Source organism: Labrus mixtus, chromosome 6 (genome assembly GCF_963584025.1).
Source record: "Labrus mixtus chromosome 6, fLabMix1.1, whole genome shotgun sequence".
NCBI lineage: Eukaryota > Metazoa > Chordata > Actinopteri > Labriformes > Labridae > Labrus > Labrus mixtus.
Genome location: NC_083617.1, coordinates 9,545,640 through 9,564,612, shown reverse-complemented (window position 1 = coordinate 9,564,612; position 18,973 = coordinate 9,545,640). Strand labels below are relative to the sequence as shown.

General features: G+C 40.2%; 2 protein-coding genes across 3 annotated transcripts in view; one reads left to right on the top strand and one right to left on the bottom strand.

The window, feature by feature from the left end:
- Window positions 1-473: 473 nt before the first annotated feature.
- On the bottom strand, window positions 474-3,336 carry znf503 (zinc finger protein 503). The gene is made up of 2 exons (XM_061039886.1): window positions 2,738-3,336; window positions 474-2,359 (listed from the first exon to the last, which is right to left on the bottom strand). Exons 1-2 carry the CDS (start codon window positions 2,987-2,989, stop codon window positions 935-937), a joined length of 1,677 nt encoding a protein of 558 aa, XP_060895869.1. The 5' UTR covers window positions 2,990-3,336; the 3' UTR covers window positions 474-934.
- Window positions 3,337-11,564: 8,228 nt separating this feature from the next.
- The window catches only part of lrmda (leucine rich melanocyte differentiation associated), a 224,029-nt gene continuing 216,620 nt past the window's right edge, over window positions 11,565-18,973 (top strand). The window contains exons 1-2 of one of the 2 annotated variants that reach the window (XM_061039884.1): window positions 11,565-11,788; window positions 12,585-12,685. In XM_061039884.1, the coding sequence (XP_060895867.1) occupies window positions 11,735-11,788; window positions 12,585-12,685 (155 nt within the window). In that variant the 5' untranslated portion in view covers window positions 11,565-11,734. The remainder of the gene's footprint in view (window positions 11,789-12,584; window positions 12,686-18,973) is intronic. The other variant, XM_061039883.1, reaches the window with a different exon arrangement.

Below are 18,973 nucleotides of genomic sequence, written 5' to 3'. Positions count from 1 at the left end.
TTTTTGGGTGTATTTAATAAATTTGACTTTTTACGCAGGATTTAGTAACACCTGTAATAAGACTCATGTCAGAGAACTGTTTTGACCCATCAGCAAACTAAATACGTTCACAAAAATGCACTTTCAAACACACAACCTCTCACACACATCCTTTTCATCCTTTAACTATATAACACGTGTGCACTATTAATAAATAAATGTTTAAAGCGTCTCAGTTAATTGGAATATAAACTTGTTTTATGGAACGAGGAGAGGATGCACATCATTATGGTCAAAATGTCTTCAGTTCAAACAGCGATGTATGTTTTGACATAAAGTTAAAATGTAGGCTGCAGGCCTGTTACTAAACAGCTGACATGTTTTGGATAAATAAATTAAAGAGAGTGATTTTAAGAAACTTTCAGTGGAACATTATAATTGATGTGTTTTAAATTGATGAAAGTAAATAATTCAGAAAATGAGGCACACGGAGATATGGAACAGAATTGTTTCTTATTTTTTCCAGAATACATACAAAAAAATACCAATTCTCTTTCCAAGGTGTACACCTGAAAAATAACGGCAATTTAAAATGTGGACAATTTCTGAAATTTAAGAAACAAACATGCATGTAAATTATTTTCTTCTCCATGAGACATTAAATAAGAACAAATACAATCATAGCAAGTTCAAATTAACATCGAAATGAGGACCCCTACTTTGAATTAGTACTCTAACATGTGTGTGTGTTTTCACTTTACCTATAGAGTTCAGTTTCAACATAATGCACTTTTTGAGTTGCTCAAATATTTTCCATTTGCAGCTATTATCGCCTGCTTTTAAGCAGACATATAAATAAATACAGAAGTCCACGGAGCCCGCCCATACGTTTAGCGCTGTTAATATAAAAGTCTTTATATTTGCATTCTTAGAACTATAAACTTTTCAGAGTCCTTCACTGGTATCCCAGCGCTGACGCTGTGGTGAGTCTCTGGCCGTACAGTGCGTAAGGGGAGTAGTACGGGCCGGTGGCTGCAGGGACGGGAACAGGCGCCCCGGTCGGCAGGGGGCTTTTGGAGTAGGGATGGTAGCGGCTGCTGAGTCCTAACGCGTGATGCGGGCTCCTTAGGGCCAAAGTTCCGGGGCTTCCGGGGGGTCCTGACGGTGGCATGTGCATATGGCAGGCCATGGCCGCTGCTGCAGCGTTGGCCAGTGAAGAAGACCCGGGATAACCAGATATCAACTTCTCCGCCCCGGTAAAAGCAGTGTGTGTCCTCAGGTGATTAAGGAGCTCTTCTGAAGAGGAGAAACGCTTGTCGCAGGGTCCATTTGCCGACACCCAGTTACAAACATGGGGGAGAGGGTCATTTGGGAGCATGAAACCGTAGGGGTACAATGGGTGTCCGCTAAATGATGGCGCCGTTGTGTGAACGCCATGCATGGGGTGTGTGGGGTACATTAGTGGGTAGCTGTTTTTCAGGGCGTTAGCGGCAGCTGCAGCTGCGGAGTCATGCGTGCAGGAAGCGCTGGCTGCCCCCGCTAAGTGACTGGCACAATGGTAACTTAGGCAGTAAGGGTCTCTGCACAGGCTGGCTGACATGATGGACGGTGGAGAAGCCCCTGCCAGGGGGCTGGATCCAGCCTTACTGCAGCCCAGAGAACTAGCCAGCTGTGCGTTTACCAAGCTCCCTCCGTGGGGCAGGAAGTGTTGGGGGTAACCTGCATAGGCCCCAGCCAAGCTACCTGGGTACGCCATACCAGCAGGAGGCAAGGGGAAAACGGTCTGTCCAGGTTTGTAAGGAGAAACGGGCGCCACGAGTCCTGACCCCAGCACGGATGCGGAGGAAACAGAAGTCACAGATGGGGAGTCCGAGGAGGAGCTGGTTTTAGTGCCAGGCGTCGTCTCCTGGTGCTGGTTCACCTCCACATTAATTCCACCACAGCTCACGCTTATCCTGCTGTGGCTCGTGGTGCCAGATCCGTCCGTAGAGCCGTTCTTATTACAATCAGAATCTTTCTTTTCATCCCTGTCCCCACACTTCCCCTCTGATGGCATGGGGGACGCCGAGGTGCTGGAGTGGGGGCTGCCCGTCCGTGGCGTAAACGGCTGGCAGGTGGCGCTCGGCACTCGGAAACCAGACTTCTCTCCGCTCGAGACGCCAGAAGACGAGTCCTTCTTGTCTGACGGCTTCGAGTAAGGTTTGAAGCTCGACTTGTCGTCCACGCCGATGTCGCTCAGTTTTAAAGGGCCGGATTTAGATTCCTTCTCATTAGATCCATTTGTTACGGAGGACAATTTGGAGGAGGGCGGTGGGTCCGGTTTGCCGATCTGAGAGCAGGTCTGCGCCAGCAGAGCCAGCGGACTCTTCTTGGCATCTAGCTGCAAAAGAAAGACGAAATGGAGGTTTAAAAAAATGCTATTAAATGCTTATTGACTGCTTTCTTTTTATGATACATCTTTTTATGATACATCTCGAGAATAGGCCGTTTGTTTAGACTGCTGACATTTCCAAACGGAGATGCATATGTAGCAATTACGCACGGCTCTTACGTGAACACAACTAAAATTGTATTTTCACTAAGATCAAATTGTGACGCTTAATACTTCACATTCCTGTTTCAAATAACAAATACACATTTAGATAGGTTGGTATTATCCCCTTATCCCGGGATAAGAGCAATACGATCCCAAGATCCGTAAGTTGTAGCCTAACGAACATTTTTATACACACACAGACATTAAACATCTCCCTCTTACCTCTATGGGACTAACCGGGGTAGAAGGCAAAGGCTGCAGATACTCCGGGTGCAGAATGTGTCCTGACCGTGCAGTAAGCATTTTCAAAACCTTGATGGGAAGTCGGTTTGCTTGCCGTAGTGGATCAGACGGTGGTGTGGAGTGGAGAAAAGGCTTGTTGATGCTCGCTGAGCTGCTATTCCGAGAACTGCTGCTGCTGCTTTCCCAGGCTACACAAATATCACTATTTTTCAGAGCAGACGATGTGATCATGTCCCAATTGTCAGGAAATGAAACGGTGATGCTTTCGTCAGATTCATTAAGAAAACGAAAAAGAAAAAAAAGAAGCGTCGAAGCTCTCTCGGGGATTAAAAAAAAAAAAAAACAGTGAAACTGTTCAATAATCGGTAATCCTGTCGGTAAAGGAGCGAGGCGCGGCTGCTGGAAGGAGACTGTGCGAGGTTATCGCAGATCCGTTGCTGCGTCTTGCACCATGAGCGCTGCGCCTTGAGTGCGTCTGTCTGCAGGTCCGCGCTCTATACTCCCGAAGTACGAACTGGTAGAAATTCTCACTTCAAAAGCAGCTGAATTAGTCCGAGATTAAAGCCTTTGCCGCCTTCCAATCAAATGGGACCCTGAGGTGATTGGAGGGTCAAGGGGATGTGACGTTCTCCTCTTTGTAAGCGCCTCTATTTCGACAGCTCGGGGGAGGAGATAGGCTGCAATATATTGTTTGCTGTGAACGCTTACACTATTTTAGATGTAGGGGCTACGGAGCTGCACACGAGGAAAAAAAAACCCATTTAGGATGTACCTAAATGAACAACTCCTCTACGTTTTACCCTCTGAAACATATTCTTTGTCTCACTTAAATAGTTTCACATTTTTATTCTGAAGAATTTCATTTTTGTAAGGTCAGCAAATAAACCCCACACTTAATTTATGGCTAATTTAATTGCTAATCATAATTACAAAAACATAAATAGGTTGTATTAAGAGTATCTCAGTTTAACAATGTAAGTTTTAAAATCAGGAGCTACAGATTTCTGTGAAAACAAACCTCACTGACCCCTTTACCACTGAATCAGAGGCTAGTCTGTAAAATAGTCAAGAGGAGACTTAATAATGACGTTAAAACTTAACATTTGATTTTAAAAATGCAATCTTTAGGAGTGGTTTTTTTTGTTTGATTCTTCAACAGTTTGAGCCGAGAGAGACGTACAAGTTGTGTGCATATTCCGCAACTCCACGACCGGGACTTTTTCCTGGACTGGCAAACATAAAACCAACCACTTCAGCTTGAATTCCCTAAACAGACAAGCGTTGACAGGAATAGACCAATGTAGTGATGGAGGGATGTGAATGTCACATGTTTTCAGTATAATATACACCGCCCTTCTATTTCTATCTCCACCCCTCCGTCAAGTGTCAATTCTGCTCCACCGCAATCAATCAGTTATTTGTCAGACGCTGTCAATCCTGCGCTTGATTTATGTCAGCCATTGTGGCTGATTACATGCCAGTGTGACTGCAGGAGGAGAACAAATGGAGGAGAGAGACATTCTGCAAGAGACACCAAGTTTTCGGAGAGACTAAATCGTCTCTCGAGTTAAGATTTTTTTTTTTTTTTTTTTTTTTTTTAAAGAAGCCTCGAAAACAGCCAAAATCCCCCCAAATCCAGGCAATGTGAGGAAATGTTGTGGACTAGACTACATTTCATTGCTGTCGGTTATTTAACAAAGTCTGTAACTTTTGGTTTTCTGCGTTAAAACCCCCTCGAAGGATGAGCACACATGATCAAACTTTAACAAGTTAGCGACAGTGCAGCTCACATGCTCCGTGAAGTGGCTGTTAACGTCCTAAAGTGCTCTTTCCGTAATCGGCCGATTATGTAGTTAAGAGGAAACCTTTGGGGGGGGAAAGAACAGCACTGCCACGAAAAACGCGCGCCATTCACACTTTCAGAAACATCTAAAAGACAAAAAAATATATCTCATGATTTTTTTTTTAAATAGGCCTATGCCGTTTGGATTTATAATTAACAATATTTTTTATGTACAACTCAATAGGCCAAGTCACTTTAAACAATCTGCAGTAAACACTCATTACATTTATTTCTAAGTGTTAGGCAAGTCGGTAAAAAAAAAAAAAAAAAAAAAAAAAAGTGAACCCAGTCCATTTTGGCTAAACGCGTCTGCTATTGTGTTGTTCAAACCTGTCATCTGCCTCGGGCACACTGTCATCAGCAACAAGAATAACAAAGCCGGGGAACACAAAAAAAGAAATCCAGACATTTCATATTGATGTCAGCTCGATTTTATTTACATACAATGAGAATGATTTATTTTCTTGAAGAGGTAGAAAAAGCGGACAGGCATGGGCGAGAAAAGAAGAGGGATGGTGTGTCAGGCCGCGGAGAAAAGAAGTTGAAAATGCCTTGAACTATTCACCGCTGAGATGGCTAATCAGTATTGAGGCTCGAGGGCAATCGGGCAGCTTTTCAATGCGCTTTTCCTTTCATCTCAATCGGGATAGAGGCGCTCAATTAAAAGCCTATCAGTTTGTTAGTAAATCAACGCCTATCAAAGTTGTCACATCAAACAAAACGATTATTATTGCAACCCGCCTCTGCCATTAATCTCTTTCTGTGGTAATCTACTTGACAGGTCAACTTGGAGAGCAAGAAAACCTGGAGTGGACAGTCAAGGGGCAAAATGTATATTTTATTATTTTTAAAAAACAACTACTTTATCTAGCCTTTCTAGGCTACATAAATTACACGAGGCAGTTTAGGTTCCAATGTGACACGAATTGAATTTAATATGAACGACAGTGAATCAAATAAAATAAAACTAAGTTTTTATCCACGAGGGGAAAAGTGCATTACTATTATTTTTTAAATTAAACTTATTCGAGAGGAAACAAACAGTATTTAAAGATTGGTTCAGTTTATAGGCCTTCACTGGTCTGCATGACTGACTGCTCTGTAAACTGTGTATGAATAAACGACAACAGGCAATAATTGTCTTCTCTCTGAATACATAAGTCATCATTTTGGGATCATGTGTAATATAAATAAACCACAGATTTAAAGTGGGCCAACTGTTTCTTTTTCAATTTAATGTGAGTTTGTCAGAAGGGGAAAAGACAGTCGAAGTGAACGCAGCTCTATTCCTTCAAATGTTTTCAGTGTTTTAGTCTGGCAGGAAAAAAAAAGTGTGTGTGGAGGGAGGAGGGGGGGGGGGGGGGGGGGGGGACGTTTCACAATATGCAAAGATGTGTGATTGATAACAGGCTTGCTGTTTTCTGCAAGGGCTGTCAGTCCGTGACACAATATGTGAGTTATTAGGGCAAAGAAGGGCAACCATAAATTTCCAGTGTCAGGCGAAAACCCTCTTTATTGTCCGTATGACGAATGGGCTCCTGCACCAGACACCAAAATACTCGGCATTCCCCTTAAATGGGAACACATTTTTGCGACCATAATTCACGATATTTAAATAGAAAGTTTTAATATCCCCATATATTTCATAACGCTGACATGTTTATGAATCACTCTCTGCATGCACATACAACTATTTACATCTCGTGAGGAAATATGTTGGACTTCTAGGATTACTGTGAGCTACTCTGAGCCGACTACTTTCTATTTAGCAATAAGACATATATTAAATATTTTTATTTGCGTATAGCCACGTAAAATACAGGCCTAAAACACAAAATTAACCAATCATGTGCGATTAATCCTACATCTGGTTTTACATTGTGCTATATAACATTTAAATGGCACGTTGTAAACGCTCTTTTTGAACTCTTCACAAACTTAAAAGACATCTTATTTTATCTTAATCAGTTTTTCCTCTTTTTATTAGACTACTTGGAGGCGATGTTACAGATAATAACTTTAACATAATAATGTCCTTTGTATTTTTTTAGTCTCCAATAACAGTAACAGATAATAGAAAATACAGAGTTAACAACAGCGTATTAAAACCACTGAACCGCATGCATGAGGTAGACTACAACAAGATTTCTAAAACTCCAAGAAGGAAGCAGAGGTTTACAGGAAAGTCCGTGACACCACATTACCTGGAATCATTGCCTACTAAGCTCCGGTGTAAAACGTCAGAGAAGTAAACTGATTAAAAAAAAAATAAAATAAAAAAGAACACTATAATAACATTAAGCTGTAATCCCTCTGTCTTCAATCACCTTTTTTGTTTTAATATTAAACTAAAGTCTGAACGGTCTGTGAAGCAGTTTTAAAAGACTGAAGCCATGCAGACGCTCGCGCTCTCTCTCCTGCGCGAGGAGCTGGGAGAAAGTGAGCTTTTTCCGCGAGTGGGAGGTCCCAAGTGACGTCACACAAACATACAGCGAGGCGGCAGAGGGACGATATGATGGTGTTTCCAAACTCTTCGACACTCTTAACCAAGTGCCATGGTGACCTCAAAATAATGCAGTTAAACACACATAGCCTATTTGACCAGCACAACACAATCTGTCATTAGCATTAGACTTTAGTGAGGGGTAAAAAAAAAAAAGAGAAAGCAGTGAGATAAGCTGCTCTGCTGTTTGGCTGCAATGCCTGCTCTCAAGGAACACAGGAAAAATAAAATAATTCAAGGGAACTTGCTGATTGTCTTAACTTGAGTTGTTGAAAAGTACAAATACATAGGCTATATAAAATGAGCTAAATACAGAGAATTTCATCTTGTTAACACAGCAGTAGTTTGATGGGGTTAGTGGCACAATGCACATAAACCTTTCAGGCTCTGTCAGAATGAACTACAACAGGACTACATTATCTCATATGGTGGGTGGGGACAGTATTCTTTAAAAGTTTTTATATCAAAAGTGAATTAAATGCTCAAATTGCTATACAGCTATTCAAATTGATCAGGCAAACATTCACATATCCAAACCAATATAAAAGTTCACACAAAATGTTCTACACAAAGCACTGACTGTAGCCTTTACTTGATCTGCAGTACATTGAGTCATGACTCAGGGCAAAATAAAAAATCATTTGCTGAAAAAGTTTGTTCTCTGTCATATTGATTGTCAAAGAAAATAAACTAACACGAGTATTTAGAAATCTGCTAGGCTATAAAGCTTGTCAAAGTTGTTTGTTTTTAAGGGGTAATATGAAACAAAATTGAACTTTGTTCCCAAGGGTTACAGAAGCAACAGTGTCACTATTTTCCATGTGTTCATGTTCCTCAGCTGCGAAAAAGCCTTTGAGACGGGGGTTGCAAGGTGCCTTCCAAAAAAACGAATAAGAATTTAAAATCATTTTTAAATTGTATATTTTAGCCAAAATTATAAAAATAAATACAAAGTAGCTAAATTCCATTCAAACCATATCAATAAGTGAAATGAAAATGAAATTAATGTATAAAAATACTTAAAATGTAAGTTTGCTCATGACAACAACATTGTGGTTTCTGCTCATTAACACAAGATAAATACAATAAATGTTCTATAACATCATTTTGTATTACCAGTGTTTAAAAAGACCTATTAGTATATGGGATTGGCTCTGGGTTACATTATATGCCTCAGCCACTGGGACAGTGGGGGTCTGGTACCCTTTTTTGGGGGTATCGCAGGCTGAAAAGTTTGGGCACCTCTGCACTGGCCCATTAGAGTTGATTAGATATACCTGTTTTCCATGTAATGAGGCAGTTTGTGTCCCAATGTGTCACAGTTCATAAAATGAGTAATATAATGTCTATAATATTCTTAAAGTTAGTAAGAAAAGCCATTAAGTGTTTCCACCAGTAAACATAAACCCTTTTCACACATACGGAAATCTCCTGAAAAACTCCGGAGATTTGGCAACCCGGACGGACTTTAGGCTATGTGTGAACGCAAACAGCCGCATTTTTCACGCAGACTTTACACAGAGTTTCTCCAGCCAGACCCCTAGTAATTTTTTCTGCAGAAAGTCCGAGTAAGCTGATGTCTGAACGCGGCAGCATATACTCCAGAGATTTCAACTCGAGCCAATGGGAAGAGAATGATGTTTATATACAGTGACTGGCTAAAGTGTCTGCACGCGACCATTACAATCTTCGTGCACGTAATTAAACGTCTGCATTCTGTTTTCTGTTCGTCAGTATGTTGTTCTCCACTCTTTTGTGGATGTTGTCATGCATTGGACTACACATAGCATTGATATAAAGGCAAATATTCTCATTATAGCAGGAAATCCCCCGACCCCCCTCCCCTCTGACAGGGAAAGTCCCCCGCTCCAGAGAGGTGTGCAGCTAGATCAAATCTAAGAACATAGCTTCCCAGTAAGGAATTAAAAAAACAAGGAAATAGACTTAATCAACCCAGCTTATCCCTTAAGCAACAACATTTGAGTCATGTTGAATATCCCGCAGAATATGGGATAACAGCTCTTTTCTGTGAAAAGTAGTTCCAGTGAAAACAGCGATCAAGTGATCAAACAAGAATGCACAGGCTTTGTCAAAATGCACTGAAACTTAATTGTTAGCTGAGTCCATACAGTGTGTATGAAAAAAGATGGTCAAAACCACCAATGGTTGGGAAGCCACAGGTAAAGCATTTTGGCCATTGCCATCATTTTATAAATTATTTTAGAGCACAGATTGGGATGACGGGGTAGAATTGTTGAGAACAGGTTGGCAAAATCTAAGTTATCAAAATAGTACAGTCAGTGCTAATGCCAAATTCATAATTTAGCTAATGGGATGGTTAATGACAGTGGTTTCCACATAATTCTAATCTATTTGTGGCGCTATCTGACCACTGTTGTTAATTCATTAAACTTAGTGTGGTCAATGTGAGGTAAGTTCAGAAAATGTCAAAGAACAGGCCTTTGGTCCTCTCATCACTACGGCCAGTTGTCTTCTCGGATGGGAAACGCCAAAGAAAATCTGGACTGTAGCCAAATGCAAGCACCGCCATAAATAAACCAATGATTGGCAAAAACTGAACAAACCAAAATACAAGGTATATCGAGCACAGGCATCCCTGTTAATATGTTTTTACATATGAATACAAATTCAAACTACATTTCTTAACAGTTATGCAGAACTTTTAATCTTCATATAACCTAAACAGATAAGTAATGTAGGCTATAGTAATCCACCTCCTGTTCAATTGCCATGAATGAAGGATTTAGATGTATCATACCTAATCTTATGGGGATCAAATTACTTTTGGTTCTATAGCTGCATGTGGCCATTGAAAGGACTGCAGTTTTAAACACCTCAGTGTTGGCAGAAATCTTTTGCTTTTATTTCATTTGAGAGGACAACCTTTAACACAGAACATATTAAAACAGCATATTTTATGGAAACAGGGTGGGTCCATCTAGTCAGGGGGGAGTGGCGAAGATCTATCTCGCAAAAAAATATAATAATAATAACTTTTATCAGTCATAATTGGACAGAAATCGTATTACGTACCGTAAGTTGCCAATTGTTTCGCAATGTTTTTGGGTTCTAAGACAAACTCCCTCAAGAATGTCGTCCTTCATACATGTATGGTAATAAAAAGGCTATACCCAAGATAATCCAGCATTTAGGAAAAGCACTTAAATAAGATGTATTATTATTATTTTAAAAAAGCTAAAGTAGCCATTTTAACTATTATGATAAATTGATCCTTGCTTGTGTTGTAGTTAACGCTCAGATGTACTCTGTAATAGACAAAAGCGTCTGCTTAATTAATTGTAGAAGGAATAGGCTACAGGTTTAAGAGAATGATGTATTGCTAGTATTTCTGAGAAACATAATTTAGGTGTATAAGACAAACTTCTTCAAGAAGGATTAACATTCAAGTCAAAAAATCTTAGAATTGTCAAGAAGAGCAAAAGGCTAGCCTACTATCAGGGCTACAGTAGCTTCGTAAGCTAACATAGGTTACAGCAATCTATGTTAGCTTAAAAAGCTACTTTAGCCCTGATAGTAGGCTAGCCTATTGCTCTTTCCTGACACATTTGCAGTGTCAAGTCCATTACACTGAATTGCTTCTGTTTATGCCTTGAGCAATTCAGTGTCATGGACCCATGATTAAGATAAGATAAGATAAGATAAGATAAGATAATCCTTTAGTTATCCCACGATGGGGAAATTTACATTGTTACAGCAGCAAAGAGCAAAGATTGCAGACAAAAAGTGAACACAGTACAATTTAAATAAAAAAAGAAAAATTAAGAATGTTAAAAAAAAAAATAGATACTAAAAAATAGATTTAAAAAAATAAAAAATAGATCAGCTATTTGACAAAAGTGTAGTCCGTAATATTCCGTGTAACACAGACATGCACGTAAAGTGTAACATGTTATTGCACAAAGTGGATGGTTAAGCATAATATAACATTAATATAACATTATTATTGCACAATGTCAGAGTGAATTGTCTGGTTGTGTGTGTGTGTGTGTGTGTGTGTGTGTGTGTGTGTGTGTGTGTGTGTGTGTGTGTGTGTTTTGTGGTCTACTGGGAGGAGGCTTGGTTAAACAGTCTGACTGCAACAGGAAGGAAGGACTGTGTTATAATATTGGTGTTTTGAGGATGCTTAATAGCCTATTCATGACTTAAACTGTTGTCACTGTTGTGATATAGAGTAGTTATTAAGAAGGTGTAGAACAAATGACTTTTCACATCACAAAAAAAAACAGTTTTTTAAGCTTTCTTCTTAAGTTAAGCTCAGAAACACTTTATAGGCTATCATTTTTTTTAAACTACTTTTTTTTTTTTAAATAAAACTTTAAAGAAATGTAAAATATGTTTGAATAAGCCTACATGTAAAGGGAAACCTTTTTCAGCAGCACACTGACATTACACACTGTGTCCACGTGCTTCCGCACAACAGCAGGTCAGCTGATTCAGGCGGCACGCGGAAACTGTAAAGTCATTTGAAAAGCGGCAGTAGATCTCCAGAGACTGTCTTCACACACCTCACCTTTTAATGTTGACAACAGCGTGGATATCAAACTCAGGTAGTTTTGTTTGACCACACCAGTCAGCGGGCTGTCATCCTATGGAGGAAGTTATGGCACAGAACGAGTCGTTAGTCGCGCTGAATGGGACTCAAGTAAGTTTGTTTAAGAAACTTTTTTTTTTTTCTCTTCTGTCCTGACGTCTCCCTCCGCTTTTCTTTGGCGGTTCAATCATAAAAGTGAGCATACTTTAATTAAAAATTAGACTATAAACTGTGGTCAATGTATACGAGTGTTGTTTATTTCTCCTGCATCACTGGTGTCATGTGACTCTCTGTAGCTAATGTTACAGTCGTGACTTTCAGTTTGGCATTTCCTCCTACAGCTTCACTAGACAAATGAATGCCTCCAAAGCTACAGCAGTGAACTGTACTGAATGATTATATCTATACAAACGTAAACACTACTGCAGTTACAAGCTTCTACTCCTCTGGGTTTGAAAGAGGATGAATGGAAACCTAACAGCTGCATCATATAGCCTGGCATCATACTTGCTCACATGAAATTTAAATGACGACCCAAAATCCATTTCAGTTTAACAGGAGGAGTAGCCTGTTAATAATGTTTGAATGGTAACACACTTGTATTGTCATTATCACAGTTGTTATAGCGTATATAAGTCATATGGCACTGTTACTATTCAATCTCTACAATCTGTTTGTATTTTTTTACTTTCACTTTCTCTGTCCTTACAATCATTGGTGGAATAATGTTTTAAAGAATGTAACTAAGCATGGTCAAGACCTTCTCTATATGAACAGTGTTATTTATGCTTGATAAGAATTAAACGATTAACAGATTGATCGAGAAAAAATAATACTTGTCAGGGATGCTATTGTGTCATTGCCACTTATCTCCTTGTTAATCTATCATGTTTTTTTTTTGCTTTAGATATCTTACATTGGACATGACTGTAACGACATTCCAGACTTCCTTGGGGACCAATACGGCCACTTTGCAAGAAGGCTGGATCTAAGCTTCAATCAGCTCAGGTAGGTGACAGATGCACAGACGACAAACATATAATCACCAGCATGTGCTGTCTCAATCTCTCCCCCTCTCTCTTTTTTTTATCTGTCTGTTACTGTGAGACATGCATCTTTACATCAGGTGCAATTGAATTTGTGCCCTCAGTCTATAGGTGTCCAGAGTGTCATCACAACATCAAAGGGCTGAATGAGTGTTAGAGCTGGGCGGGTGCCACGCTGGGGCAGGATAAAAGGCGCGATCGATAAATGTGACATGCTAATTCGAGGGGGCAAAATAGAAGAAAAGATTCCTCTGTCAGGACATGAAGGAACACCTCGTGGCAGCCGCTTCAGAGGGGGCTGCCGTTTCAACAGCAGGGCTGGCATAGTTGATCTGGCAAGTAAAAGAGAGGAGATGATGGTTATAAGGTGCTTTTGTTTCTGAACCCTTTTCATGACTGTCAGGCCATGACGCTGCTCAATAGAGGCAATCTTTTTGATGAAATAGTTGTCTTGAGGCAGTTGTCTGTGCTGATGATGTGGAGTCTTCAATTGAACTGATTTACATCTTGTCATCCTGCAAAATCCGCCCTTTACACAAAATGTTCAGACCTGAAGGAAATGTGTGTTTAGAGTTAATGAATAAAACAAGGCTCTGTAAATGTGTGCAAATACACTGAGTTTTCTCAGGAAATAGGACCCTAAAACTGCTGACCGTGTGACCTAATATTTACTGCTTGTGTGTGCACACAGTTTTGCTCACCTTGATTTAAGGTTTTAATGAAAACCTCAAAAATGTGCTATAATGGGTGATTATTCAGCCTGTTACTTGGATTTTTGAGTTTGAGAGCGGTGTAAGGTTAACTGAACCTAAATACATGAATAAATACACAAGATGGTATAAAAGAAGCTAAACAAGCAACGAGGAAAGATTGCAGTCACCTGCCCCCCTCCTTTTTGTCCTTTAATGTACCTTTAGTGACGATGTCTTTTCTTATGCACTACTATATGACTTGATTTGTTCTCACGCTGTGCCGTGTACCCCTCCTTGTACATAATTGATAATGTATATGATGAACAGATGCTATGACAATAGAATAGTGTTTAGACAACATGATTTTTGCTAAAGAATTAAGTAAAGTACTTCCCATGGTGAATTACGTTTTTTTCTGCTTGACACAGTCAGGTGTACGGAAAAATGTACCCAGTATCCATGTATATGGTGTAAAAGGAAGTGCTGTTTTCATTGTTCATATAACTGATTTAATGTCCTGAGACTGACAAGGTTATACATAAATTTACCTGCAGTAAAGGCAGATGATGTTTGTGACTTTTCACATTTCTTAACGTCATGCTGCCCTCCCAACACATCTGTCACATATTCAGGACAGGTGTGTACATTTTGTTTTTTCATTTAAAGTTCTGCAACAGAAAAGATCTTTGTTCTTCTTTTTCTTGGTCAAAACGTCCTCCTTTATCCATGGTTTATTATCAATCCCTCAAGTGACTTATTTAAAGCCGTATCACCACATTCAGTTAATTCTAGAGTGGTTGATCAGGAGATTTATGTATTAGTATTATCCAACAAAGGCCTCTAAACAGCAGATACTGCAGTAAATCTATTGTTTGCCATCTGATCATGACTGCAATGTGCTTGCCACTAAACACTTGGACAGCTGAATAATAGATGTCTTACTGTTACCTCAGAGGAAGTGAAAGGCCTGGTGTGTGTTGCAAACAGCATTATGAAATCTGGCTTAAACAACACTTGGTGCGTGTTGCTTTCAGGGAGATCAAGGCTGACATTATGTTTCTCGCCCTTGAACCTGTCACATAAAGAGCTTGATGTTTAGAATGAAATATTTATGACTCAGATATTACTAATTCATTATTAATTCTCCGTTTGGATAATCTGAGATGTCAGATATCTTTACCAAACTTCAAAGGGTGGTGTGGGCAGAGAAGCGGTGCAGAAGTAATGAAGTGGTACTGTCCAACCATTTGGGGCATATATCAGTGGACTATTGATTGATGGTTTGCTATTGGGCAAACTGATCCGTTACACAGTGCTTCATCTTTTCTCCTATAGATAGTCTGCTTGAAGGGTTCTTATCAAAACCCGTATACTAAGGTAGCAAGAGACACGTCTTTAGAGATAGCTTTCCTTTCTGTTAGAAACATTTCATACACACCTTCTCACTTTTTAAACTCTTCCCACGTGTTTTACTGATTCTTCTACAGACATTTGTAAAATGTGTTAAAACAAATTCCCAGAAGTGACTCTTATTGAAAACAGGATCTCTGAACACTGTATCTCTATCTATACCTATAAAATACACATTACTGACCTGCTTGCATGGTTATGCAGCAGGATTCTCCACCAAGCACACACACACACTTTCCATTTAGACCTAATTTTACAATCTATTTTGAAATTAATTTCCTGTTGCAATGTGTTTCTTCACATGAACCTATTTGGAGGTTATGGACAGGCAGAGCTGGGAAACTCAATAAGCAGCCAAACATGTGATGAAGTTATATATGCTTACTTCAGCATAGCAACCCCGTTAGTGCTTTTGATCTCCGTAAGAATGCATCTAAGAGGCCCCTGACTCCCAGCTTAATGGTGAAAAAGCTTTTCCTGGGAAAGAGGACTTGTTTTTTCTTCATTGAGAATTGCTGACAGATTTGGCTTAAAACACAGGTGGTTAGTTCTTACGCCCCATGTACAGAGGCTGCGATCCACGAGGCGATCCCCGGGTTTGGGTCCGGCCCAAGTCTGGGTCCGGCCCGTGGCTCTTTTCCTTCATGTTGTTCCACTCTCTCTCCTTGATTTCCTGCTCTGTCCACTGTCCTGTCTCTACTATAGAGGCACAACAAGCCAAAATATTAATGAAAAAAATACTGCCTCACAAGAACCTTAGTATATTATTAAACAGTACTCTGTATCCAGAATAACCTGCAGTGCGGCTCATTCTCCAAACATTAAATCTTGTGAAGCTCGGCTAAAAAAAGGGGCACCTACGTCCTTAAAGTAAAGAGAGGTGTCATCTGCATATGAAATAACGCTATTACTTTTGTTCTATGCCAAGGTAGTATTTTGATTTTCACCTGATACAGTATTATCCCACAATATTACATCTTGTTGTCTCAGCCTTCAAGGATCTACTACCTGACGTTGCTTGTCAGTTAGTAGAGACATTTGTGAATTGACACCGTGACCTTGTTTCAGTGTCAGCTCGAGCAGACCAGGTGTAAACAGATGCACATGTGAGAGGAACTCAGCGGACCGCCTTGGGCATCATGCACTTCTCCGTGCTGCTTGACTCAAATCTAGAGAGAGACATTGCCAGAGTTTGTTGTAGCTAATATGCTTATTTCTGTCACCTCAATTGACAACACTCATCCAGCAAGCTGACAGTGAGTCACAATGAGAAGCAATGTACTCGCACCACCTTAAACTGAGTGCTGTGTGTTTTTGTGTGTGTGTGTGTGTGTGTGTGTGTGAGTGTGTGTGTCGCACATAGGTTTATGTTTGTGTGTATGCTTGTATGCAGTGTTGGTGCATCTGTCTCTGTGAACATAACTGTGAGTGGCTGGGCAGGTAATGGCAGGATGAAATTATGGTAGCGGGCTGTCACACCCACACCTCTCCCTGTGTGCTGCACTGTCAGCCTGTCTCATCAATGTGTTGAAAAGTGTGGCTCACAGGGAGATTTGTGTCTCAGGACTAGCATGGGTGGCATTGTGTCGTCCACTTTGTTCCAGGTCAGGTGTGTACACAGTGCAGCGAGTGGGCATGTGCTGTCATGACATGATTCCTCTCTGTGACTGGGGTGCTGGCATCTGTTACATGCAGTGTTACAGCCCTGGACACATGAGGTTTGAGGAGGACACATGTCTGTGAGTCACAGCAAGAATCCAAACATTTTTAGAACAGTGACAACCTTCCTTCTTAGATGTGACATTGCTTCTTGATAACAAACTCGGTTTTGTAGTGACAGCATTTCTGAAACTGTAACCCAACCCTCGCCCTTATTTTTTTAACTAGATTTGTTTGAGCTACTTAAATCACAGAGGTGTGAAAAATATGTTACAGAAAATGTTATATATTTACAAGTTGTTGATCATAGTGCAAGATGGTCTGAATTTTACAGACAACCTCGTCCGTTCTATATAAATGTTGTAGCTACCACAAACTTTAATGAGATATTTTGCTTTAAATGTACTCCAGTTTTAGGACACCTCAACAGATGATTTCAAAATAAAAGTGGGGGGAAAAAAAGAAGCATATCGTAGTAAGTTTCTGATGTTGATTTAACACATTAAGCTTTATTCTGGCTTCACATTTTTTTAAGTGTTATATTTAAAGACAATAAATTAAAGGTAGTATGTCCTTGATTACTTCTTGTCCACTGTGGCCAAATGTTATCCAAAATTAGTCACATTTCAAGATTTTTTTCTTTTCAGCCCAAATAACAAATCTTTTCATCATGCTATTGGCTGAAAACTGGCTTTTTTGGCTGTGTTGTATATTACTAGATTAAAGGGTTTGTCACATTGGCTTCCTAGTGGGTGAGGAAGTGGTTGTGTTGGTAGAGCTTTCTGTGTATGTGTGAATGCTACTTTCTTGCTGTCACCAGTTTTTTTGTGTTGCATAGAAGAAAAAAAAGGGTTTGCGATTTAAAACTGTGTGCATGGATTTGCATTGGAAATCCTTGCACACAGTTTACAAATCTGTGAGCTCAGTGAGGTCTGGACGTTGTTAAAGGTCCGTGCGGCCTATCAGCTTTCTCTCGTCACGTTATGTATTCTTTGGCCAAATCGTACTGTACAGGTTTAAAAAACTATTTTGTGGGCAAAAGGCTTAAGAGGAGGTGATAGCGATAACTGTTGCTGCCGAGACGGGGAATTGTTTCAGCTCAAGACGCTGTCCAATGTTTGCAGAGCTGCTCGCACACTGTTCCATAGAATGCTTTTTTGTAGTAGATGAACCCACACAAATTGTAACATGAAATTCCACCTACCACTCAGAAATAAAAGTGTCCATATTGGACTTAGCATTGCAGATGCTACCTGTATATGTGTGTGTCTGTACAGTATGTGTGTGCCTGTGTCTGTGTGTGTCTGAGGGGATATGTGCTCACCCTGGCTATGTTGGTGATGGCAGGCGTTTTGCATTTTAATGACAAATCAAGTATGCTAACTCGCGCTTTAAAACGAAAGTGCTCTAAATGTCGCCCGGCTGTCAAAATGAGATGTAAGCAGTCTGATGAAAAGAGAACAAAGAAGACAAAGTAGGGAGGCCTGGTACACTGAGAAATGAAATAAAACCTTGTATGGCCTGTCAGCTGTGTCGTTTTATATTCATATCTAAAGAACATTATAGTATTACTCCGCCGCTCATGCCTCACTCATCTGTCTCTCTTAATTCGTCACAGGCGCCGCTCTGTCTTTCAAGTCGCTGTATGTCAACACGGGAAGAGGCCTGCTAATTGACAAATGAGTGTCACAGACATCAAGTGATGCTTTTCTATCCAAGCTAGGTAGACTCTGGCTGTTTGATGGCGAGGGGAGGAGGACGAGCGCTGGGGGGGATGTCAGTTATTGGCAGAAGCCCAGTATGAGGCATTAGACCGGTCCTAGAATGAGAAGTGACAACGGCACGAGAGCCTGTCATTGTCTAAGTGTTCAATCTTCAGAGATGCCGGTATGCAGATAAAGTGTCAGTTAGGAGGAGAGGATATGAAACATTGGCAGTATGAAGTCCTCAAATCACTTAACTGGGAGCATAGAGTGTGTGTGTTTGGTAATAGTGGTGGCGGACTCTGTTCTGCTGAGGAAATGTATTCCATATCCGATCTATCAGGCCTGTTAAGGCCGATATTCGAGGATAACCTGATCTGCGTCTCATAAATTAGAGAGGATGCTCTCGCAGCACTGTGAGATTTAAACCAGATGGATCAGAAGGACAGGGTCTGGCGGGAAGTAATGTATTTTTATCAAGGACATTGATATTTGGAGTCATTCTATGGTTTTTAATTTTCACACGGGTAGATTGTTTTTTTTTTTTCTTAAATGATGTAGTACTTCAGGAAACTGATGGGGTGACAGACTGTAGAGCTGCAGATGTTATGTCTAATGGATGACTTACCTGGTCCTCCATCTCTCCAATTTGAGGTTGTATGTATCAGAATTTTCTTTATTAAGACTGCTGCAAACACACTTTTCATGCTGTTGAGGACAGTTAACTAACTAAGTCACTGGGTCTTATAGTGAAGGACTGCAGAGGGACTTGTTCTGTTTGTTTGA